At 35.6% G+C, this 26,885-nt stretch overlaps 1 protein-coding gene across 2 annotated transcripts in view; it reads left to right on the top strand.

The window, feature by feature from the left end:
- The window catches only part of COL19A1 (collagen type XIX alpha 1 chain), a 313,696-nt gene that overhangs the window by 127,354 nt on the left and 159,457 nt on the right, over positions 1–26,885 (top strand). For both annotated transcript variants that reach the window (XM_081044396.1, XM_081044397.1), the window contains exons 12-14: positions 14,167–14,220; positions 24,052–24,105; positions 25,710–25,745. In XM_081044396.1, coding sequence (XP_080900522.1) covers positions 14,167–14,220; positions 24,052–24,105; positions 25,710–25,745 — 144 coding nt within the window. The remainder of the gene's footprint in view (positions 1–14,166; positions 14,221–24,051; positions 24,106–25,709; positions 25,746–26,885) is intronic.

Below are 26,885 nucleotides of genomic sequence, written 5' to 3'. Positions count from 1 at the left end.
TTATCCAAATATATAAATAACCAAACAATAATGAATAATGAATGAATGATTTGAATAGACACTCCTTTCCAAAAAAAAAATATGTGGATCACAAATAAACACATGAAAAAGTGCTCAACATAATTAGTTATTAAGGAAATGCAAAAGCAAAAAGTAAATTTTAAAAAAAATATGGAAATGTTTATTATTTTAATTGTTTTGATGGTTTCATTGGTGTATACATATCAAAACTTATCAAATTGTACACATATTAATTATGTGCACCCAATTATGCCTCAATAAAGACATTAAAATGTTTAAAGTTTAAAATTACCATTACAAAAATAAAAAGCCAAACTACGTTCTGGGAGCAAATATTTGGACCACATATATCTGATAAACGATTTGTATAAGTAATATAAAGAACTTTTACAACTCAATAATAAGGGGCAAATTAATTTAAACGGGCATAAGATTTGAGTGGACATTTTAGCAAAGAAAATATGTGAATGGCTAATAAGCACATGAAAAAAATCATTAATCATTAAGAAAATGCACATTAAAACCACAGTGAGATACCACTATGCACCCACTAGAATGGCTGTAATAAAAAAGACTGACAATACCAACTGTTGGTAAGGATTAGTAGAAATCTGAAACCCTTATACACTGATTACGGGAATGTAAAATGATACAGTCACTTTGGAAATTGGTTTGGACATTTCCTAAAAAGTTAAATATACTACTTATATGACCTGGCAATTACACTCTTCGGTATTTATTTACCCAAGAGAAATAAAGCCATGTCCATAGAAAAAAATGGGTATATCATTGTCTATAGCAGCATTATTTAGAATAGCTAAAAATAGGAAACTAGCGAGTGGATAAACAATATGTGGTATATCCATACAAAGAATACTACTCAGAAATAAAAAATAAGCTACTCATCCATGTAATAACATGTGTAAACCTCAAAACCATTAGGCTACATTAAAGAACTGGGACCAAAAAAGCATGCATGTTGTATGATCTATTTATATGAAATTTCTAGAAAAAAAAATAGAGAGGCAAAAAAATGTGTCAGTGGTTATCTGGGCTGTAGATGTGAGGGGCAATTGACTACAAATTGGCAAAAGAGAACTTTTCCGGCTGATGGAAGTGTTTTAATCCTGAATTGTGGTGATGGTTGCACAACTATAAAAATTTACTAAAACTCATTGTAAAACATGTGAATATTATGATGTATAATTTATGCCTTAATAAAACAGTTAAAATAGAATAAAAGATATCTAAAATGGAAGTAGGAATTTGAGACTCATTAGCATATAGATGATCATTGTAACTGTAAAAATGGAGAAGATACCTGAGGAAAGTCAATTGAAAGGGAAAGCGTAAGAACCGGGGCCAGTCCCTATGATCCAGCCAAAAGAAAATGAGAAAATGCAGCTATGGAAGTAGAATAAAAACCAAAGAAATATAGTATATCAGCAAGCATGTATTGCTTCACAGGGGGTGGTCAAAAAGATATCAAATGCTACTGATGGCTCAAAGAAGAAAAGAGACCAAAAGATCTCTGATGGTGGTCACCTGAGACCTTGACATGAGCAGTTTCTGAGGAGCAGGGAGTATATACAGGTCAATCTGGAGTGGATGTGGAAGTGAGTGAGAGGTAATGGAAGGCAGGCAAGAAGTATGGGGTCTGTTTCAATAAGTTTATCTGAAAATGGAAGGAGGCAGATGAAGCAGAAACAGGACATGCAAGTGAGAGGTTTTTGTTTCAGTAGAATATTCAACAACATGTTTCACTGTAGATGGAACGAATGAGTAGGAGGAAGGAAATTGAGAATTCAGAAGGAGCATAAATTTAAACGTAAATTCCATAAGAAGACAGAAGCAGATGGGGTTGAGGGACTATCAAGCACGGGTTGAGGGATTAGCATTAAGCAGAGGATGGAAAAACTATGCAATTTTTCCATGCATAAGAACAGAAAAAATTACGGTATGGATGTTAGTGAATCCATAGATTTCAACGCATTAAGGGAAGGCTTGTTTGATGGTTTCTGTTTTCTCTATAGGCAGCATAGTCATCGGAGAGTAAGAGTAGATGCCTAATGCTAAGGATTTGAAGGGAATAGAGTAGATTAAGGACGAAGAATGAGGTTAATGACCATGAATTTATAATGGTACTTGACTGTCCACTTGTATAATTTTCTCTAGGATTAGTCAACAGCCTAGGAAAAAGAGAGAGAAGATGGATATTTGGATTTATTGAGGTTGGCACCATCAGAAAGACAGAGAAAATCCACGGTGTTTAGAGTAGTGGAAAGAGAGCATTGAAGTGATAGATCATGATCTGGACAAAAATGAGGACATGGGGGCTAACGTAGATCTTCATCCTTCTTGGGTTGCCCTGAAACAAGTTTCAAGAAAATGCTTGGGGGTAGGTAGTTTTTTTGAGGGGAATCTTAATAAACAGGCATGAGGGAATGGGGAGAATAAGTCAGGAAATGAAAAAAAGTTAATAAAAAGGTACATTTTTTAGCTGCTTATCATTGTAGCTAACTGGGACTGAGTCGTGCTGAGGGCCCCCTGAGGAACCGCATGGAATGTGCCTTTCAGTCATCTCTGCAGGATAGGAAGCTGACACATTAATCCATCAACTCCTGTCATTCTTTCATGGAAGACTGCTTCGTGGACCTTACACCACCCCCAGCTTCTAGGCTGCCTTTTTAGGGATGAACAAGCTCCCCAGCTTCAAAAAAGTACCAGAGGAAGAAATACAAAGATAGGAAGGAGAGTTGAGCTTGAGGTGAAATATTGACAGCATCCAAGACTCCAAAGGAACTGAACACCACAGCTTGAGCTGAAAAGTGAAGTACATTTAGGGCATGTGGTACAAGGTCAAATTAGACCAATTGAATGAACATCCCTATGAGATCAAAGTAATTGAACCAATACCTTGGGATAATAGGAGGAGTTCTTTGACCATGTGGAAGTTACGTATGTCCTCTGAGCTGCCAATTTGTCGTCAGCAAATGGCGATGAGAATGCCCACCTTGTAGTTATTGCTAGAATTAAAATATGCCCTTATTATGGAGTCTGGCATATAGTAATGCATATAGAATAGAAGCTAGTATATTATTACTAGAATCTATTGAAACATTAGCAATGTTAATAACTACCTGCATTGTGGATAATATTGTGAATTAATTCAAACTCTATAAAAGGGTTTTACTACTTACCTGAATATAATATTTTGAATACCAAAGCATTGCAGTTTTGTTTGGAAGGACATTGCCTTTTGATATAGTTTTGAAATTCGTTTCATCAAAGAATAGACATTGGAAAAATCTTAAATGTAATCTAATTCTCATTTACCCTCTTTGGTTGAGATTGCATTTAAGTTTCCGTCAGACCAGAATGATTTATTGTATTTTCAAATAAATCTCCAGAGACGTTCTGTTGGTTTTCTTTTTGAATCTTTTCTGCTTTTGAACTTATCTGCACACTGAGAAACAATTTAAATACATCTACTGTTTAAAAACCTCTGGCGGCAAATAAACCTCTTGAATTCTAGCTTAAATCTTTAATACTGTTGTTTTGTGTTTATTCATTTTCTTCTCAATGGAGAAAAAAGAAACAGTTGATTACTACTGTCAACTTTCTTTTGTTTAGGATTTATTTAGTATGCAATGCTTGAATATCTTTCTTTTTCCCTGTCCAGATATAGAACTCTCAATGCTTTTTTCCCTAGAATGATTGAGTTTATAATACAGATGTGTTAGAGCTCACTTTTCCCCTATATATAAGCAGATGAGTTAATACCAATCAAAATATTAATTGTCATCTAGCATTTCTTTTGTATTCCTTGTAATAAATTCCCTGATGTATCCTTTGCTCAATTATCAATTGGGATATTATTCTTTCTCTTATGAATAATAAAAAATGTGTATTAATGATGTTAACAATTAAGCCACAATATACTTTTTTTCCCGTTTTGTTATTTGCCCTTTAGTTTAATTTATACTATTGCTGTCTTATAAGAATATTATTAATATTTTGTCAAATATATAATTTTTTTGTATTATAAATTTCTTGTTTGGATTCCATGCTTAGATATCTTACACACCAAGGTTTCTGACCTATGTTCCCTTATATTTTCTTCTGCTCCTTTAACATTTCTATTTTATTTATTTTTTTTAAGTTTATTGGGGTGACAATTGTTAGTAAAGTTACATACATTTCAGGTGTCCCATTCTGTGTTATATCACATATATATATATATATCTCACATTGTGTGTTCATCACTCAGAGTCAGTTCTCTTTCCATCACCATATATTTGATCCCCTTTACCCTCATCTATCACCCCCTACCCCCTGACTCTCCAGTAACCACTAAACTATTGTCTGTGTCTATGAGTTTTTGTTTCTTCATTTGTTTGTCTTCTTCGTTTGTTGTTTTCAGTTTTATATACCACATATCAGTGAAATCATATGGTTCTTGACTTTTTCTGTCTAACTTATTTCCCTCAGCCTAATAATCTCAAAACCCATCCATGTTGTCTCAAATGGTACTACTTAATCTTTTCTTATGGCAGAATAGTAATCTATTGTGTGTATATATACCACAACTTCTTTGTCCAATTATCTATCGGAGGACATTTTGGTTGTTTCCATGTCTTGGCCACCGTAAATAAAGCTGCAACGAACATTAGAGCACATATATCTTTATGGATAAATGTTTTCAGATTTTTTGGGTAGATACCCAGGAGAGGGATTGCTGGGTCATATGTTAATTATATTCTTAATTTTTTGAGGAACCTCCACACTGCCTTGCATTGGGGTTACACCAATCTGCATTCCCACCAACAATGTATGAGGGTTTCTTTTTCTCCACAGTCTCTCCAACACTTGTTACTATTTGTCTTGTTGATGATAGCCATTCTAACTGGGGTGAAGTGATATCTCATTGTGGTTTTTATTTGCATTTCTCTAATGATTAGTGATTTTGAACATTTTTTCATACGTCTAGTGGCCATTTGTATGTCTTCTTTGGAGAAATGTCTCTTCAGATCCTCTGCCAGTTGTTTAATTGGATTGTTTGTTTTTCGTTGTTGAGTTGTATGAGTTCCTTGCATATTTTGGATATGAGCCTTTTATCAGAAGCATAGTTTGCAAAAATCTTCTCCCATTCAGTTGGTTGCCTCTCTATTTTGTTGATGGTTTCCTCTGCTGTGCAGAAGATTTTTAATTTGATATAGTCCCACTGATTTATTTTAGCTTTTATTTCCCTTGCCTTTGAGGTCAAATTCATAAAAGTTCTCTGAACCCAGGGTCCATAAGTTTAGTACCTATTGCTTCATGTCTCATGTTTAGGTCTTTGATTCATTTTAAGTTAATTTTGGCACACAGTGACAGATAGCAGTCTAGTTTCATTCTTTTGCATATGGCTTTCCAATTCTCCCAATACCATTTATTGAAGAGGCTGTGTTTTCTCCATTGTGAGTTTTTGGATTCTTTGTCGAAAATTATCTGTCCATATTTATGTGGGTTTATTTCTGGGTTCTCAATTCTATTCCATTGGTCTGTGTATCTGTTTTCCTGCCAATACCATACTGTTTTGATCATTGTTGCCCTGTAGAACAAGGTGAAGTCAGGGAGTGTGATACCTCCAGCATTGTTCTTTTTTCTTAGGATTGCTTTCACTATTCAAGGTCTTTTGTGGTTCTATACAAATCTGATGATTTTTTGTTCTATTTCTTTAAAAGGGCCATTGGGATTTTGATAGGGATTGCATGAAATCTGTATATTGCTTTGGGTAATACGGCCATTTTAACTCTGTTGATTCTTCCAATCCATGAACACAGAATGTCTTTCCATTTCTTTGTGTCTTCCTCAATTTCTTTTAAAAATGTCTTATAGTTTGCAGTATATAAGTCTTTTACATCATTGGTTAAGTTTATTCCTAGGTATTTTATTCTTTTTGTTGCAATTGCAAAAGTAATTTTTTTCATCTCTTTTTCCAAGATTTCATTGTTAGTATATAGGAATACAATGGACTTTTGTACATTGTTTTTTTGTTTGTTTGTTTAATTTATTAGTGTGACAATTGTTAGTGAAATTACATAGATTTCAGGTGTACAATTCTGTATTATGTCATCTATAAATCCCATTGTGTGTTCACCACCCAGAGTCAGTTCTCCTTCCATCACCATATATTTGATCCCCCTTACCCTCATCTCCCTCCCCCCCAACCCCCTTACCCTCTAATAACCACTAAACTGCTGTCTGTGTCTATGAGTTCTTGTTTCTCATTTGTTTGTCTTGTTCTTTTGTTTTTGGTTTATATTCGTTTATTGTTTCTAACAGCTTTTTGGTGGAGTCTTTAGGGTTTTCTATATATCGCATCACGTCATCTGCAAAGAGTGATAATTTAACTTCTTCATTCCCAATTTGGATGCCCTTTATTTCTTTCTCTTGCTTGATTGCTCTGCCTAGGACCTCCAATACTAATGGAAAAAGCAGATGTAATAGGGAACAGCCCTGTCGTGTTCCTAAACATAGAGCAAAGGGCTTCAGTTTTTCACCGTTAATTGTGATATTAGGTTTTGTCATATATGGCCTTTATTATGTTACGGTATTTTCCTTCTGTACCCATTTTATTAAGTGTTTTAATCATAAATGGATGTTGTTTCTTGTCAAACGCTTTTTCTGTATCTATTGATGTAATCATATGATTTTTGTCCTTTATTTTGTTAATGTGATATAACACATTGATCGATTTGCATATGTTGAACCATCCTTGTGCCCTGGGATGAACTGCACTTAATCGTGATGTATAATCTTTTTAATGCATTGTTACATTCGATTTGCTAGAATTTTGTTTAGGATTTTTGCATCTGTATTCATCAAAGATGTTGGTCTGTAATTTTCTTTTTTGTGTTGTCCTTACCAGGTTTCGGTATCAGGGTAATGTTGGCCTCATAAAATGAGTTAGAGAGTATTGTCTGTTCTTCATTTTTTTTGGAAGAGTTTGAGTAGGACTGGTATTACATCCTCTTTGAATATTTGGTAGAATTCACTAGTGAAGCCAACTGGCCCCAGACTTATGCTTTTGTGAAGATTTCAGATGACAGATTCAATTTTGTTACTGTTTATCGGTCTATTTAAATTTGCCATTCTTTGTGATTCAGCCTACAAAGGCTATATGTTTCTAAGAACATGTCCATTTCTTCTAGGTTATTGAATTTGGTGGCATATAGTCCTTAGATGATCCTTTGTATTTCTGTGGCATCTGTGGTAACTTCCCCTCTTTCATTTCTGATTTTGTTTATTTGTGTATTTTCTCTTTTTGTCTTAGTGAGTCTAGCCAAGAGTTTGTCAATTTTATTAATCTTTTCAAAGAACCCGCTCTTTGTTGCATTAATTTTTTCTATTGTCTTTTTGTTATCTTTTTCATTTAGTTCTGCTCTGATTTTTATTATTTCCTTTCTTCTACTGACTTTGGGTTTCATTTGTTCTTTCTTTTTAGTTCTTTAAGATGTAAAATGAGATTGTTTATCTGGGATTTTTCTTGTTTCTTGAGGTAGGCCTGTAATGATATAAATTTCCCTCTTAAAACTGCTTTCACTGCATCCCAAGAATTTTGGTAGGATGTATTTTCATTGTCATTTGTTTCTATGTATCTCTTGAACTCTCCTCTTACTTCTTCTTTGACCTGGTCATTCTTTAAAAGTATGTGGTTTAATCTGCACATATTTGTATTTTTTTCTGCTTTCTTTTTGCAGTTGATATCCAATTCCAAAGCTTTGTGATCAGAGAATATGCTTGGGATGATTTCAATCTTCTTAAATTTGCTGAGGCTAGTTTTATGTCCCAATATATGGTCTATCCTTAAGAATGTTCTATGAACAATAGAAAAGAACGTATAGTCTAATGTTCTAGGATGAAGTGCTCTATAAATGTCAATTATGTCCATTTTAACTCATATCATTTAGAGCTTCTATTTTATTATTTATTTTCTGTTTGGATGATCTATCCATAGCTGTCAGTGATGTATTTAGGTCCCTTAGTATAATTGTGTTTTGGTCAATTTCTCTCTTTATTTCTGTTAGTAGTTGCTTCGTATATTTTGGTGTCCCATGATTGGGGACATAAATATTGATGACTGTTTTGTCTTCCTGTTGTATAATCCCCTTTATCATTATGAAATGTCCTTTTTTGTTTTCTGTTACCTTTTATCCTGAAGTTTGTTTCATCTGATATCAGTATAGATACACTTGCTTTTCTCTGGATACCATTTGCTTGGAGTGTCAATTTCCACCCTTTGAGTCTATGTTTGTCCTTGTAGCTGAGATGTGTCTCTTGTAGGCAGCATATGGTTGGGTTTAGTTTTTTTATCCAATCTGCTACTCTGTGCCATTTTATTGGTGAGTTCAGTCCATTTACATTTAGGGTGATCATTGATATATGCGAATTTAAGTCATTCTATCTCTGGTTTCTGGTAGGATGGTATCTCCATTGTTTCTTTGCCTCTTGTTGCTGTCTATTATTTCAGTATGGTGGTATTCTATGATTTTTCCCTCTATTTCTTCTTTTTTTATGTTATATATTTCAGTTCTTGATTGTTTTGAGTGGTTACCATTAAGTTTATGTAAAAGAAAGTTTGGTATTTAGAGTATTTCATTTTCTTCAGCATGCTTACTTTCTCCATTCCCTTGTTCCAGGTCAGACCTTTACTCTCTGTTTTTATGTTTTTGTTGTCACAAATTAGCCCTGATTATGCTGTGAGTTGATTTCTGTGCTGCAATAACAAGTTGCAGTTTTCCTCTTTTCATGATTTTTTTTTCTTCTTTACCCTGTATATTATGTTTAAGTGTATAGTGTCCTATTTGGTGTAGGGATTGCCATTTCCTGCTTCTGTCTCTTCGTAATACTACTCATGGTTTTGTATTCTTTTGCTTTTTTGTTTCAGGTCAAATAGCCTCCTTCAGTATTTCTTGTAGCACATGTCATCTGTTAGAAAATTCCCTCAGCTTTTGTATGTCTGGAAAGGTCTTTATTCTTCCTTCATATCTGAAGGATATCTTTACAGGATATATTATTCTAGCTCATAATTTCTCTCTTTCAATAGTTTGAATATTTGGTTCCACTCCCTCCTGTATTGTAGAGTTTCCACTGAAACATTTGATGATAATCTAATGGGCTTTCCTTTGTACGTTACGTTTCCTTTGTACGTCTTCTTTTCCCTAGCTGCCTTGAGGATTCTTACTTTGTTGTTAACTTTAGACAGCTTCAATAAAATGTGCCTTGGAGAAGGCTTGTTGGGATTGAGGTAATTAGGTGTTCTATTGGCTTCTTGGATTCAAGGATCCAGTTCTGTCCACAAGTTTGGGAAGTTCTTGTCGACTATTTGTTTGAATATACTCTCTTTTCCCTTCTCCCTTTCTTTTCCTTCTGGTATGCCCATTATTCTTATATTGCTCTTTTTGATGGAAAGTTCTTGTAGAGTTCTTTCATTTCTTTTTAACTCTCCAGTCTCTGTCTTCTTCCATCTGTGTCATTTTCAGATTTCTATCTTCGATGTCACTGATTCTTTCCTCCATCTGGTCAACTCTACTACCTCAGCTGGCTATTACATTCTTAATTTATTTTATTGAGTTCTTCATCTCCAGAAGTTCTATTTGGTTCTTTTTTAAAATTTCAATCTCTTTGGTAAACTGTTCATTTTCTTCTTTTATTGTATTTCTGAGTTCTTTAAACTGCCTGTGTTTTTTTCATCTCGTTGAGTTTTTTCAGAACTGCAATCTTGAATTCTCTGTCATTTAAGTCACATATTTCCATGTCTTTAAGTTCATTTTATGGAGACTTTTCATTTTCTTTCTGAGCTGTCTTATTACCTTGGTTATTCATGGCAATTAATGATTTATTATTTCTCTTCCTAGACATCTACAGGAGTGGGTTCTGCAACAGGTTGATAGAAAGAGGTCTTTCTTTTGTATTCCAGTAGATTTTGGTAGACTGTTTATTTTCTTTCTGACTGCAGCCTTTTATTGTCTCTCACACTGTAGTGTTATATTTTCTCTGCACTATTGTGGCTTCTCAGACAATGGGGGGATTCCCTGGAAGGTGGGCTTCTCCTCTGTGAACAGTTTACCTGGGTCATACAGCACCTTTTATTCTCTCTCATGTTATATTTTCTCTGCACTGTTCTGGCTTCTCACACATTGGGGGGGGGGGGTTCCCTGGAAAACAGCCTTCTCCTCTGTGAACAGGTCACCTGGGTCATAGTCACTGCCTCTGTAGGGGGATGCAGAGAGCTTCTGAAGTTCCAGAGCTCTTCCTGCACCTGATTAAGAGCCTATGTGTTTCAGTGGTTCCATTTGCTCCTGCAGGGATCCACCCAGAAAGTTGAGGACAGGGGCGGGGTGGATTGTAAGAGATGGTCCAGAGCAATGGCAGTGACCACTAACTCAGCCAGCCCTGCACCCAAGGCTCCCTCCCCTTCCCCGGAACTAGTTGGACTGTGAGTCCATGACTGCGGCTACACTTCTCAGAACTGGAAATATTCTGTTCTTTTGATCCAACACTGCTTCTGTTCTGCTTCTATAACTGGGAGATGGGGAGGAGATGGCTGGGCTCCATGCCTAAGTCTTCTATTCTCTGCTCAGTAGTGAGGGTTTAAATCGCCATTTTCACCCTTCTTACCTCAGTCTTTGCTCCGAGGTATCTGCCGTGAGTGAGTGCATTGGGTTCAGCTGTGTTATATACTAATCCTTCAGGAGGAACTGTGGGCCGTCATCGGAGCACTAGCAGTCTGTATTCTTCCCTCTCCCGTGGCTGCTGTAGCTCTGGAATGCGGGGAGCTTGGAGGGAGCTCTGAGCTCCATCTGCGGCGTGTGAATCCCATGTCTCCACAGTTCCTGCTTCCCTCCTTCCCCTCTCATCCAATTTGCCCACCTTTGGATGATTTCAATTGCACGTCTTTTAGTCTTGCCTGTTTGCTGAGCAGGGAGTCCTTTGTGGAATTATAGTTGTTCAATTTGTTGTAAATTCCAGGGGAGATTTCAAGAGGCTCACCTCACGCTGCCAATTTTATGATGTCATGACTCACTTTTTAATATTTTTATTTTTAAGTGGGCTTTCTAACTCATCCAGAATTCTCTTAAGTACAAGATTGTACATTTATTCTTAATAAAGCCCATGTTGTTTATTATAGCATATTGTTTCAGTCTGTTATAACATTTCATACTATGAATCTGTTACACATATCTTTGTAGTACATACTACATTTGTGGTTCTCAACTGGAGGCAATTTGACACTCTCTGGGAAATCTGGCGATGACTGAAGACTTTTTTATTTGTCAGTATTGAGGCGAGAGGGGTTAGAAGAGAGGCTGGCTACTCTAATGAGTAGAGGCTGGGGATAATATTGAACATCCTACCAACTACATGACAGCCTCCCCAAAAGAATTGTCAATAATGCCAAGATTAGGAAAACTTGATAGGCAAGGGAGAAAGATCCAGGGATCCACTAGGTACCATTCCTCTGCTGGTTTCCTAATCACAAATAGTAGTATTACCTGACCTATACTTCTGTTTCCTACTCTGAGAGATAGGTATGGTAAGAGACTTTGGCTCCTGCTTTGCAGAAATCCAGTATACTATATAATTTTAATAACCCTAAGCTGTTAAAAAAATGAGCTTAATAGTTTTAGAGCTCAGACTCTGGAACCTTACTGCATGGGTTGAATCAGGGTCCCATCCCTTAAGTGTTGTATGACCCTGGGCAAGTTATTTAACCTGTCTGCAGTTCCCTCATCTATAAAATGAGAGTAATAATCATATCTTATCCTAGATTCTCATAGAATTGCAACATGCTTAAAGCAGTGCTCAACCTAGTAAACATTATAAAAGGGTTGGTTTAGTAACCATGATAGTATAAAGTAAATGACTTGTTTTTTATGAACCATATTTTTAATAAGTAACCCATACTTACTTTTTATATCAAAATTACATGTTTTAAAATCCACTCCGGATTTTTTTCTAGTGATCAAAGCGCTATGTTTAGAAGAATTATGTTTCTTCTTTAGCCTTCTGTCACATCTCTTATCTTCTTGCCATGAATCATAAACCCCATTAGAATATCAGCTATGTATGATTATTATTAAACTTTTATTACCACTGTCTAGCTTGCTGATTTTCTTGTAAGCACATACCTCTTTAATATATAAGGTTGTTTTTTTTTTCTGCCTATGAGAATTTTTAATTTTGAATAAAGACTATTCAGTTTTAGTTACATTCTGAAAGTTAATGATGATCTCCATGGAATTGTATTTGTTTTTTTGTGTCAAAAATGTCAATTCATTCTATTAACTTGTGTTGAACACAATTTATGTCAACATCTAGACACTGTTGTTTCAGATCCCCTTACTAGATAGATTTTTTTTTTCAGTGTATTTCTGAGCCTCTTAATTCTTACTTTGCTTTCTGTCAAAAAATGACATATTCTGCATCAGCACTGTCCAATGGAATGCTCTGTGATGATGGAAATATTTCATTCTAAAAGTACTTTTGAGTCCTTAAAATGTGGCTAGGACAACTGAGGAACTGTATTTTTAAGTTTAGTTAATCGTAACTGAAATTTAAACAATCACATGTATCTAGTGGCTACCCGACTGAACAGCATAGTTCTAGAGTATCACTTCCATTTCAATTAAAAATTTTCTACATCATCCTAACTTGAACCTTTCATTGAATGTATTCCTATATGCTTTTGTTTATCCTATATATAATGTATATGTTTCTTATCTACCAGTAGCATTTTTTTCTTCATAATCCTGTGTTTTCAATACAGTAATAATATGTAGTCTCAGATGACTGGGACTGTGCATGTGTATTTGAAGAGTGTATAATGCATTATCTGAAAATCAGGTGCTTGCTTTTCTTTACACATTTTTTTTTTCAAATAAAAATGTGTTGGTTTTTTTTTTTAAAGGAGAACAATAGAATACATAAAAAAGAGAATAAAAATCACCCCAGTGGCACAACTACTACTCTTTCCCCTCCTACACACACATGCCCACCTCTATCCCACACTACTCCCCCCCGACCAAACATACACACAGTGATATGTGATAGACTTGGGAACTTAGATGACTTCTTTCTGCCTATCGTATATTGATTTATTTTTAAACACTTTACTGATTTTACGGATAATACATGTTTATTGTTTTAAAGCACTGAAGAGTATAGTGAAAGAAAAAAAATCATTCATCGTCACAGAATGCACAGATTAACCATTTTATTGTTCTGGTTTGTTCTCCAGTATTGTTTCTAAGACCCTGGGGTTAATGGATACACAGGTAGGTAGATAGGTAGGTAGGTAGATAAGTAAGCAGGCATTATAAAAGTTTTAATTATACTATAGATATGCAAGATTTACCAATAAAAGTATACACCTTTCAGATGGTAATCAAACAAAAGTATATCTCACCACAGGTGTATTTCATCAACAATGGTCGTAGTGGCCATTTTGGACATTTGTAACTTTAAATAAAAATAGGTACTGGTTAACATTTATTCCCTGAATTTGTCAATCCATTAATTGTATCTTACTTTCTACATCATGAAAATTTTCCTATAGTTCAAAATAAAATTCATAAACATGATTTTACTGGCTGTATCATATGAGTATTCTATCTATATATCATATTATTTTTTTAAACCAGTTCCCTATTAGTGGACACTTAGGATGCTTCTCTTTTGTTACTACTATAAATAACATTGTACTCTATGTCTTAGTGCCTAAACTTTTCATGTCTGATTATTTCCTTAGGATATATTCTTAGAAGTGAAATTACTGGGCCAAATAAAATGAACAGATTTAAGACCCTTGATATATATTGCCAAATTGCCCTCTAGAAAGTTCCTTGTTGCTTATAGAAGGAAATAAATAATCCTTGTTTTATTTCTGCTCTAATCATTTTTATGCAGCTTTTCTTTGAAACTTTAAACTTCTCTTTGGTTTTGAAACTCAGATTTTTTAAAAATAAATGTTTCTTTTAAGAGATTAGCAAAGTAATCACATTGTTATAAATACTCAAACAATGTAACTCTCTTGTTTTTTTTTCTCAGTAAAAGTTCTTATATATAACATTTTTCATTGTATAAATTGTGTCTTTCTAGGGTGAGCAAGGAGAAACAGGAAATCCAGGTCTGGCTGGCATTAATGGACAAGATGTAAGCCTAACTCTTTTTTCTAATATTCTGTTTACATTTTACCACTGAAATATGCTGGCTATCTAATACTATTAAGACTCTACCATTCTTGAAAGACTTAGCCACAATCAGAGCAAAATCAAGAATCAAGGCAGTTTTACACATGGCTCAATAGAGGCCCACTGTTTTTTAATTTCACTACAGGTAGTTCATTGGCTTTAGACACAGTCGAACCTTGAAAAATGCAGGGGTTAAGGGCTCTGACCCCCACACAGTAAAAAATTTGCCTATAAATTTTGACTCACCAAAAACTTAGTTGGTTCCAGGACCCCTACATGGATATTTAAATCTGCAGATACTCAAGTCCCCTATATAAAATGGCGGAGATCAATGCACACAGTAAGCCCTCTGCATTGGCGGACTCCCAACCACAAATCAGAAACAATACAGGTACTTATTGAAAAAAATTCATGCATAAGTGGACTCAGGAATTCAAACCCATGTTGTTCAAGGGCCAACTGTATTTTATACTTTTATCAACAGCCCTTTCTTCCTTGCTGTTTCTGCTTTGCATTTTTTCTAGTCTTCCTTTCGATGTCTTTTTTCTTCTTACATTCTGCTGTGGCAGGTGTTCTTACCCAGGGTTTATTTCTCGTCTTACTCCAAATCTCCATCTCCTGAGAGGTCTGTATAGGTAGTATCAGAGTGATGAACAGAAAGGGAAAAAAGGAAGGGAAACGAGTCCTCTAATCTGTGTTGTTCACCCTGCATTGTACTAGTTTGTCACCCTCATGGATACGCTTGCCTGTAGTATGCTTCAGTCCTACCATCTCCTCCCCTTCCCTTTAGGACAGTTATCACCCTGGAGTTTCACTTTGATTGTTATGATGAAATTTGATAGATACTCCAAATCTGGATTTTCCTCTGAAATGTAGGCAACTCTTACATCAGGTCATCAAATTCACCATTTACTAAAGATAAACTTTACCAAGGAAGTATGCACAGTGAGAATCATTTTTTCCCCACAGTTTCCAGTTTCTTTTTTCTTTTTTTTCGCTTGCATAAAAATGTTTTTGAAAGTTTCTGAAGGACCACACTGCTTGCTTTGGATAAACAAATAAAAAAGCTAGATTTGACTCTTTAATGCCGCAGAGGTGTTATGAAACCAATCTTGTATGTGGTAGATAATTATAGTGAGAAGGGAGGCTGATCATTATAATACTTGAGGCCTTTGGACAAAGGAAGAGGGATACCTGGGGGGAGTGCCTCTGAAAGAGAAATACCCAATGAGTTAACCCTAGTAGTTAGCACTGACATGAGGCCTGACCCTCACCGTACCCACAGCTTTATTTTTGTTTACATCCTCAGGTGCCCCATTCATATCTTTAGCATGATCCTCATTCTTGTTCTTCTCCACTTTAAAGTCATTTTTAAAACACCAAAGAATGGGAACTAGCACCAATGGCTTCTAACTAGAGGAGTCTTTGCATTTTCTCTACCTCCTTACTGTACCTCAAGACATGGAATGTTACAGCCATTGGGCCATACATTTAAATAGAACCTCTGATTCACCTCCATGCCCCTGGTGCCTCCAATAGTGGTAAGAGTCCTGGAGTGGAAAGTGTGTGTGTGTGTCCCAGGTCTGTCAATAGCTGAGAAAAATCACTTCTCAGAGTCTACAGTGATGGACTATGAATAGAGTCCAAAGTCCCCATCACTATAATTTTCTACAAAGAGATTATTAAGGTTACAAATATGAAAAGCATGGTGAAATTTAAAGCATCCATTCAGGTGTCTGGAATTCCTGCTACACATGTAAGGCACTGTGGAGAAAATAAAACAGGAATACAGCTGTAGTCGGAGTATGGAAAATCCTGTATGTTTGTCCTCCCTCCTCTGAATGGAGGGGAGGTGTGGTCTAGTCTGTGTTAAATGAAGATTTGTTTTACATTGTGTCCTATAAACCTGAGAGATCTGGAGTCATTGCCTGTGTGTTTTGTTTCTTTTTCATACTCTTCATGAAAGCAAAGACCATTTATTGGAATCCCTAGTACTTAGTAAGTGTTTGCAGTGATTAAGTCCTCAATAATTATCTGCTAATGTTTCATTTTAAAAACTGAGAGATTATTATAGTAGACTAAAATGTAAGTAATTCGAGCCTAAACTAGGATAACAGAGATGGAAGGGAGGACATAGGTAGTGGTAGTACAGAGGTAAAAATATATATAATTTGGCACTTGACTGCACTGAAAATTTAAGAGTCACCCAAGATTTTGACCATTCATTATGGGAAGGTTTTTATTTTGCAAAAAGTGCAAGAGTGTTAAAAGAAATTAACTACAGTGCTGCAAAATATAACCAAGCTACATACATATGGCTGTGAGGAACAAAACAAATATTTTTTAGAAGTTCATTAAGATAATGTTAGAATTGAAACAGAGAAGAGATTTTTCCAAATACTTGGATAAAATTGGAAAGAGACTTGAGGGTTTGAAAACTAAATTATATTCACATTACCTTAGAGGTTTGGAAATTTTTCTTGTGGTGTCTGAAAGTAAGGTGACGTGGCTTTTTAGAAGTAATCAATTGACACAGACATATATGTGAGTGCCTGTCACATGACCAAATGCTCTGGCAGCCATTGTGTAAGTCCCAAATCTGAACAGATAAACTTGTGGAGAAAGTCCACAGCCTAGTGGGCAGTACGACCTTTCCTCTTTGAGAAAGATCTTGGAAGAGTCCTTCACATGCCCCCAGTCACAGGGTGACATTTCTTTAGCGTCATCATTGATTAATGTGGCTCATTAGGTACATCATAAAGCATGGCAGAGCACAGCCACTAACTTTTCTCATTTGGTCACTTGTTAATATATAGAGATGATATTATTTTCCTTTCCTTAAATTTGCCAAAGATATTTAAGTGTCATGACTAAGGAGAAATAAGGAAAGTAGTGAAAGTTCTCTTTCCCCTTCATGATCACCAGGAGTAAAGAATCAAGTGCTCTGTTACTACATCGTTGGTAGTGGTGGTGTGAATATTAAGCTAGAGTCCATCAACTGTTCTCATGAGGAATTTGAAATTCAATCCTTATGGGCTAGCTAGCCTATTTCAGAGGCAAGCAATAACGGCTTGGGAAATTAAGCAGCTTTCTTTTAGAAAATGGTAAAATCAGTCTTTAATCCTACATGCTTAATTGAAAAGTCTCTTAGTTTCCCATTAACTCATACCACATTTGTCATTGCCAATTTTTTAATGCAAAAATAAACTGACTCTACACACTAAAATCATTCAGTATTTATGACAGTTCGCTCGGACTTTCAATAATCGCTGAAACACGTTCTTAGGGAATGAAGGGTATTATAATAGCTATTTCAATTTGAATTAAAGTCAAGCCATGATGGGATTATAACTTCCGAAATAGACTTTTGGAATGCTTAGTGAATCAACTCAACGGGCCAGTTCACTCTATATACTTTCCAAGTCAGAGAAAATTGGAAGAATTTAATATTCCTACTAAATGAATTCAAAAGCCTGTTTAAAATCTTTATTCTTGCATATTACATGTATCTTGATGTAAATGTATCCTTTAATAATTTCTTCTGTGCCAGCTTTCTCACAAAATGGGCAAGTTCACTTCAGAAAGTGTAAATCTTATTTAAAGGGGAGTATGCAGTAGCTGTGCCTTTCTCTATGGGGCACTGTTAGCATTTGGGGAAAAACATTTCTTTCCTATGTGGGGCTCTTACAAGAGCAGAATGTTTAACATCCTTGAGGATCACCAACTAAATGCCAGTAGCAGATCTTAGTCATTAGGACAGAAATTGTTCTGATATCTTTCTAAATGTATCCTTGACTCTGTGTGTGTGTGTGTGTGTGTGTGTGTGTAAACTTTGCATTATTGGAATATTAGACTAAAGATATTGGACTAAATACATATAGTGTGACACATAAAAAATATCTAGTCTAAATAATGCATGCCAACCACACATTGAAGTTGTCAAAAATTTGGATTGCTAGAATTTATCCTTCAAACTACAAGACCTCAGCTTTACAAACATTCTAGTTTATAATTAAATGATTCTGATTGTGACCTACTATGAGATACATTCAACAATGGCATCTGAGGACGGACTTGCGTGGGAGTCTTATAAAGTTGTTTGTGTGACCTTTGAAGCCAGAAGACATGGGCTCAAATCCCAGCTCTGCCATTGTCTAGCTATTATATTATTTGATTCATTACTTATTCTCTCCGTGACTCAGTTTCTTCATTTGCACAAGGGGATCTTAATATTAATAGCACTTAACTCATAGGTGCTTTTTTTCTGATGATTACAGAGTTATCATATGTAAAGTATGTAGGACAGTGTCTCACATACAGTAAGAGCTATATAAATAAATACTTGCTATGTTTAGAAACTGGGTTAAATAAAACACATTTGTCTCTAATAGAAATATCTTTTCAGTTGTTTGTTTTTGTGGTGTTATATAACCTTGGAAAAGTAGATTTCAGTCATTGAGTTTAGTCTCCTCCTCAGAAGGTTTATTATTGTCTTTCCAACATCCCTTATCAGAATTATAGCATCTGATGTTCCTAAAACAATCATGTGAATCTCCTTATACCAATGCAATCTGTAATACTGAATACAAAAATATTAAAATCACAAAGCTGAGATATCATCTGGCAACAGCTGGTGCCATTGCTAGGGCATAAGATGCAGTCAGTAGAATAGGTAAAGAACTGATTGGTGGGTTAAATATATTAACAAATAACATTGTTTTGTACCATCTTCTGATTTTTAAAGATGCTACATACCAGTAGGTGCTTCCAGTAAGATGCTTCCAGTAGGCCTTCTGATAAAAATTAATTTCATAGTCTACCTCCTTTTATAATTCTAGTTGTAATTCTGTCCTTTAGCTTTCCTTTTGCCTTTAAATGAGTTTTGTCTCCGTATAACATACAGAATCAACTATTGTGCTTTTGAAATCTTTATATACACAAGTTTTATTGAGACCCTTGATAACAGATGCCTATCTTATTCAATATTGAATTCAGAGTCTGTTCCACTTGAGTCTTTATGTTTTATTGTGAGTGCTGTTTTTTCATCTCCAGCACTCAATAACCGTTGATAGCACCAGTGTGACACAAGGAAAAAAATTGCACTTGAGAAAAGCATTTTACAGATCGGTTTCTGGGAGCCTACTATAATGCTATGGCCTTAAAAAACATGGTACTCTGTCACGGGGAGACATGAGTTACATGGGCCCACCCAATGGCTATAAAAGTAGAAGCTTGACGAATGCAGTACTTCTCAATTGCATTTTATCGTACGTGAGGTAAAACACAGTTGTTACATATCCATCAAATTGAGTACAAAACTGAACAGAATGAACTATTAATTATCCCTTCAACTTAGACTTGATAAATAAAATCAGCATTTATTAAGTACCTACCATGTGCTAGTGTTTTTACAACATATGATTTACAGAACAACCTTTCAAAATAATGATTATTTATACCTATTTTATAGGGAAGCTTAAATAACTTCCTCAAGATTATGCATAAAATGTCACTCCTTCCCTGACTCTTCTGAACCCCACATCTCTTGAGCGCCTCCAATACAATTAGCCATCTCTGGAAACTGCTCCTTTCACATCTGCTATGTACTTCGATAATAGCCCTCCATATTCACAGCAACTTGTAATGGTTACATGATTCCCCCACCCCTTTCCGGACCATAGTTGATTGAACCAGGGAGAGGTAGCTGAATCAATGGTCATTAAGTTCCTACCCAGAAGTTGCAGTCAGGGTTAGTTTGTCAGACAGAAATACTGAAAAAATTTTTAGGCTTTATGCCTGAAAATAATATTTTTGTAACATGTAACATATATGATGATTATATATCATAATAATAACTGGAACACGACACCGATGTACCCAGAACTTCTGTAATCCTATGTCCCGCCCCAGAGATAATTATTTTCCTGAATATTGTGTTTAATGTTCTCTTCCATTTAAAAAAAAGTGTTTGCATATTCATAGGTTCATAGGTTTAGTCTGACATGTTTGTAGATGTGTAATACTATTTGTTGAATAAATAGATAATTGGTGTCTTTCTCAGCCATTTCTTTCATCAGGTTTGTCTTTTTTCTGTATAGTGTTATACTAGCAAGATGGGAATAAACCTCTTTTTATAAATTTCTCAGCTCAGTAAATGGCAGAGCCTCCTAGCCAGTTACTTTAGCCAACTGCCAAAACACCCTCTATGCCTCTGTCCCCACTTCCAGGGTGTCTGCAAGTCCTGCTTTCCAGTATGTGCCAAATCTGACCACTTCTCTCCATCTCCACTGTCACCATCCTATCTCAGCCATACTACCCTCTTGATTTTTGTTTTGAAACAGAGTCACATCATGGCATTTCCAGTCTTAAACAATAAGTAGCTTCCCATTGTACTTAAAACAAAACCTATTTTTCTTACCATGGCCTGCAATTCTCTGTGTGCCATGACCTCTGGCTAACCTTGACTTATCTCTTGATCCTTATCTGCTTGCTCATGACACTCCTTTCATCCTGGAGGCTTTAGTGTTAAATGTTCCCTCTATCCTCCACACCCCAAAATTATAGCATGGCTGGATCTTTTGAAACAATAAATGTTACCACAGAGGCTGTTTCTGACTCCCCACTAAATAGCAGCTCTTTCTTCCTTCACACTTATTATTATATTCAGCCTGTTGATCTCTTTATTGTTAGTCACCCTTCTCTTATAACATGAGTTCCATAAAGGCAGGAATTTGGGGTTTGTTAAGGCAAAAATTATTCTGAAACTTGTTACAATGGTAGGAAGAATTTTTATTCAAGACTATTGCATAAGAGTATTGCAATAGGGAAGAAGAGAGATTGGGCTCAACCCTGAATACAGCCAGGACAAGTGGGGATTTATAGCGAACAAATGGAGTGATGGTTCAGTGAATGAAAAATTACTAAGAGCAAAAATCAAGGGTAGGGGGATTTTTACTACACTGACCTAACAGGATTCTTGCTAAAGGCAGGCCAAAGATATCAAAGGTGGAGGGTGAGGAACTTGATCAGATATCAAAGGTAGGGGATACTCTCTAAAGTGACTTAGCAAGATTCTTGCTAAAACAGGGCTAGATAGGCCACATAGGACAGGACTAGGACCAAGGTTGAGGCCTAGTCAAGATAAGGGCTCAGAGGAACCTGACTAAAGTTTGGTCAAGGACAGTCTTTGTCACCTTTGTGTTGTTTTTCCTATACTTGTATAATACTATCTGATAGTAACATAACACACTGTTACATGAGGTCTGACAATTAAGTTCACCAACTCATCCTAGAAAAAGTGCTACATACCTCATTGCTGAAATCACTATGGTCACCTTCAAAGTACTCCCCTTGGGAAGCTATGCACTGACACCAGCACCCAGACCACCCTTCAAAGCAATTTGGGAACTCTTTTTCTAGAATGGCCATAAGGGTTTTTGTCTTATTACCCTTTATGTCCTGAATGTCATCAAAATGTCTTCCTTTCAATATTTCCTTTATCTTCGGGCAAAGAAAGAAGTTCCTGGGGCCAGATCAAGTGAATGGGGAGGGTGTTCCAATACAGTTATTTGTTCACTAGCTAAAAACTCCCTCACAGACAGTGCTAGCACAGACAGCACCAGTGTGAGCTGGTGCATTGTCGTGATGTAAGAGCCATGAATTGTTGGTGAAAAGTTCAGGTCCTCTAACTTTTTCATGCAGCCTTTTCAGCGCTTCTAAATAGTAAACTTGGTTAACTGTTTGTCCAGTTGGTGCAAATTCATAATGAATAATCCCTCTGATATCAAAAAAGGTTAGCAATATTGTTGCAACAAGTTCACGAACTTAATTGTCAGACCTTTATATGTTATATAATATTATGTATATGCTTACGTATATGTTATTTGATAATATTACAAACTCAAGAGAAATGTAAGTGTATTACATTTCTAGTAGCAGCAACATTAGAAAAGTAAAAAGAAATGGTGAAACTAATTTTAATAATATTTTATTTAATCCCATATGCAAAAGGTTATGATTTCAATATATATAATCAACAGAAAAATTATGAATGAGTATTTTACATTTTTTTTGGATTATTAAAAAACCCAATAGTATTTTACAGTCACAGCATATCTCAATTCAGATGAGTAATATTTCAAGAACTCAAAAGCTACATGTGGCTCATGGCTACTTTATTGACCAGTGCAAGTCTAAAACCTAGAAGAGTGACTGCACACAGGTATACAACAAATGTTTATTGAATAAATGGATAAATGAATGAGTGAATTAAGAATAAAATCTATTCAGAGAACTGGCATTTTTCTTTTCCCAAGTGTTCAGAATATGTTGGTGCCAAGTTTTACTTCAGAGACCTATATAAATAGAGTATGTGTTGCTTGATTTAGAAGAGAAAGAGAGGGAAAGAATAGATATTTTAGATAACAAGAGAATATCACATCTCAAATATGATTTAATTTTTCACTCATCCTTTTTCTACAGATACTCCAAGGTACTGATGGAAGAAATATAGCTATAATTTTCATCCACAGAAATACTTACGCAGTTACAAAGGTTTTATTCAGCAATGAGATGCTGTTTTCTTCCATTAAATTTTTTTCTCAAAGTGTAAGACTACACTTTTCACATACTCCCTGCAACAAGATTTTAAGTACCCGGTTTTCTTTTGCTCCTTTAAATCCATCAGTGGCATCTGTATTGAGTAGCTACGGATGATGACATTTGTCACTGTTTATTCACTATGAAATGTCAGAGCAGTGAAAGCTGGATCCTTCAGCTAGGAACAACAACAGTAAGACACCCAGATTTACTGGGCATTGTGAGGCTTCAGAATACTTATTTTTTCCATTATTGTTCTTCTCTTGTTCCATGTGTTAAATTAAGGACAAGGAAAGATATTTTTTTTTCCTTTTTACCACACAGTCAGGATGTGTCTATCTAACTTTCTATTTACACTATGAATACATTCAGCTGTAAAACTGATCTCCTCCACTGAAATCTATTGTGCTATTCTGAAATCTGTCATTTCTGAGTCAGATCAACTAAATACCCACTAAAACACCCAGGAGTTTAGAAGATTCGTGAATATATTTATCTGATATGCTATGTCTTATATGCTTTCATTTGATATCTTTATAAGTCCAGGTTAAAGAGAGAGAGAGAGAGAGAGAGAGAGAGGGAGAGAGAGAGAGAGAGAGAGAGAGAGAGAGAGAGAGAGAGAGAGAGAGAGAGAGATAGGAATTAGAGAACTAAAACATACTTTAAAACAGAAAAGAGATTACATTTTAGTTCCAGCTTTGTGAGTGATAGGAAAAGAATACATCTTTCATTTCATTTCCCCCCACAATTAGATTTCTCGATAGAGACATAAAAATGTTTTTGATTTAAATCTTGAATTTGGGGGGCAAGCTTTATAAAAGCCAAATCAGTGCTAAATCAGAGGTATTTACAACATCCACAAATTTAATCCAAAGTGGATACTTCAAAGCTCCTATAAATCTAAATGATGTTCTCCCAGATGGTGAATTAATGTAATTTTAGCAGGAAGCAAAGTTGCACAAATATGCAGTATTGAGGACTCACACTGATTGAATGTATCTGTACGCACCACAGAACAGATGTTGCTTGTCATTTTAGTGCCAGTTGTCTCTGTTTCTCTCTATACGACACACTGAAGAATGGGATTTGGGAGTTCAGTAAATTATGATTTATTTTGTGACAAATGACTTGTTAGAAATCGAAGCTTTCTGTGAACTGTGTGCAGAAATCACATTGGTTGTATTTTTTTGTGCAGGGTTTGAAAGGTGACTTGGGTCCTCGTGGTCCTCCTGGCCTAAAAGGAGAAAAGGTATCATGTGCCTCCAGAAATGTGCCAATCTTTTCTTGAGAAAACCCTGGGACACTGTGCAGTGACTTTTCATGGAGACTATCTACCTGCCAAAAGTTAATTTTGTTAAAATTAACCAAAGGCTGTTATGTTCAAAATATCTGAACAAGAAAAGTCTTTTGGGTTCATTTAATTAGTTTGAAGGGACCAAATGCACAAATGCTTGTTGCCATGAATTTGGGTTTATAAGATTTCCCTGTTCTCTCCCTTGCTTAACGGCATTAGGTGTTCCATCACCAAATTAACAACCGTGTCCTGGATCAGGGAAACTTGCCAGTAGCACTACGCTGCTACTGTAATGGTGAGGCAGGTGGCCTTTGGGGGAAAGGAGCCCAACTTTGTATTCATTCTTAGTCTGAATGCTCCATTTCCTGCCATCTTTGCTCGTATACCATTTTATAATGGCATATTGGCAATTCACCTTGAAAAGAGAATTAAGAAATCATAAAAGCAAGAGTCCTTTGGCATAAGGTTACTGGACGATCCCAATTGGATGAGAATTGTATGTGTGGGTGTTTAGCATTGTTTTTGTTCTCCATCCTCAGCGCGTTTAGAAACCCTTGTCTGTCTTCAATATTTACTTCTGCATTAAAGCTGGTCTTGCAAATCGGTCCTCAGTGAGTGATTTAAGCTCCATCAATGTTCTTTCACAATTGTTGGTTATTTTAATTCAGTTGTCTCAAAAATAATGAGTGCACAATGCTAAGTCTTAACTTTTGAGGTGACTATACTAGATGAGAAAGAGAAAGTTATAGAGATACGGTCAGCATGAGCATACTACATCCCAGTGCCTTGTGCCACATAGTTTGTGATCTCCAGAAGTGTCCACCTAAATAAAGACCGTAGCAGTGAGGCTTGGTCTTAATGGCTAAGAGTTCATATGAATTAAATAGGGGTACTGATACACAGGCACACAGGTGAAATATTTATAAACTGGGAAACAGTGAACTTTTAGATGAATCATTTTTTAAACATTTTGTATACTTGGTCAATATATCCACCTGGTAATTTGTATCCACATAGGTCAGCAAAGCAATTTTAGTATTGAAAACTACATAAATGTAGGCAAAATTGATGGCAAGTGCAATGATGGCAAGTGCAATGCCGATTCAGCAGAGCTTTAGAGGAGGCAATGCAACCACTTCTTGCAGCTGGGAGGCACAGAAGTGGGGACATCCATTTATTCTTTCTGCTGATCCTCATACTAAGTTTTCCAGAAAAATTATCTGTCACTGTGACACTTCACAGCTGCTCCATTGGCAAGTAACCATATTTGAAGAGATACTCTTTCTAATTTTGGATTAGTAGACAAAAGAATATAAATTAGATTATTTTAGCTTTGCAAAACAAGTTCTGCAAAAAGCATGGGAGTGCGCAAGGTAATATTTATATCATGAGAGCTAAAAGCACATGTTATGTACAGAGACTTTTATCAAGATAAAATTCTATTGTTCTTTCCTTCAAGATTTATTTAGACATTGCTTCTGTCCGTTCAGAAAATTTATAAATAACATGTTTCATAAGGAGACTATTGGTAATTGCAACTTTTCTTTAATCTATCATAGGGAGATACAGGACCTCCGGGACCACCAGCCTTAGCTGTAAGTATTCTTGAAATCAAAATTCAAAATTGAAATACGTTATCCTATTGATTACTTACACTACATCATGACTAAACCAGAATTTAAGCCATAGGGTATTTTGAGAATTGAAAGTGACCTTAGAGTAGATCTAGCCAAACTTCCAAATTTTAAAGATGGGGCATCTACTCACAATAGTGAAGTATTTAACCTGAGGTTATACAGGGAGTTACTAGAAAAGTCTGAAAGCGGTACCTATCCTGAGCAATTTTCTCTACCCTCCATATGGTTCATAATTTTGCCTTTTAAATGTTTGACATGACTTTTAAAGTTAATGGAAGCAGAGACAAGTCTACGTATTCTAAAACTGTTAACAGAACAAAAGAAACTATAATCACCCAGTAGGTAAACACAGCTACCTCTTTAAGCTGATTGTTACATTCCCCCAAATCTGCCTGAGACCATTGTTTTTCTTCTGTGCGATTTGCTTCTAAGAGTTGCAAATGATAAAATGTCAATATTTCAGTAACGGATTTATGGGAAAAGTTTATAATGTGCACATAATGGGATTATTCTCATTTAAATGGTTCATCATTTATTAAGCATTTAGTCATAAATATGTAATGCTTTTATATTTAGATACAATTTACAGTGATAGCCTTTCTTCATAGGCCATTAAGGATTCTCATTTAACTTAAAGATTTGATTTAAGAATGACTCTAAGCCTAATGAAAAAGAGTTTTTTAAATAAGATCATCTGCAGCCTGAGGTCTCTTGAATTTAATGTTGATATTTCCTAATGACATAAATTAAGAATTTAAATCATAAGTTTTCAAAGAGCCATCGCAGTTATGGTAGGTTGGGTTTAAAGGAGTCTTCCAGCACCTGGACGGAGCCCTTCTCAACGGGGCAGTACAGGAGTCTCAAAGGTGGTGTGGCTTTGATAACATTTGTATTTATCACTGTAGTTGAAAATGTCATTCTCACATTATAAACCTTAACAATCTCTCACGCAAGTAATATTTGCAATAATTACTTCAACAACAAATATTTCTTTAGAAATGAAAAATCTAAGGACCCAAACAGACGACTGACTGAGGAATACCCAAATTCCATCTGTATTGGAATTCAATCCTTGAAGCTTGTGTTTTCAAGATGGAA

The sequence above is a fragment of the Rhinolophus hipposideros genome, assembly GCF_964194185.1.
Source record: "Rhinolophus hipposideros genome assembly, chromosome: 3".
In the NCBI taxonomy this organism is placed as follows: domain Eukaryota; kingdom Metazoa; phylum Chordata; class Mammalia; order Chiroptera; family Rhinolophidae; genus Rhinolophus; species Rhinolophus hipposideros.
This window is presented reverse-complemented; position numbering and strand designations above follow the sequence as displayed.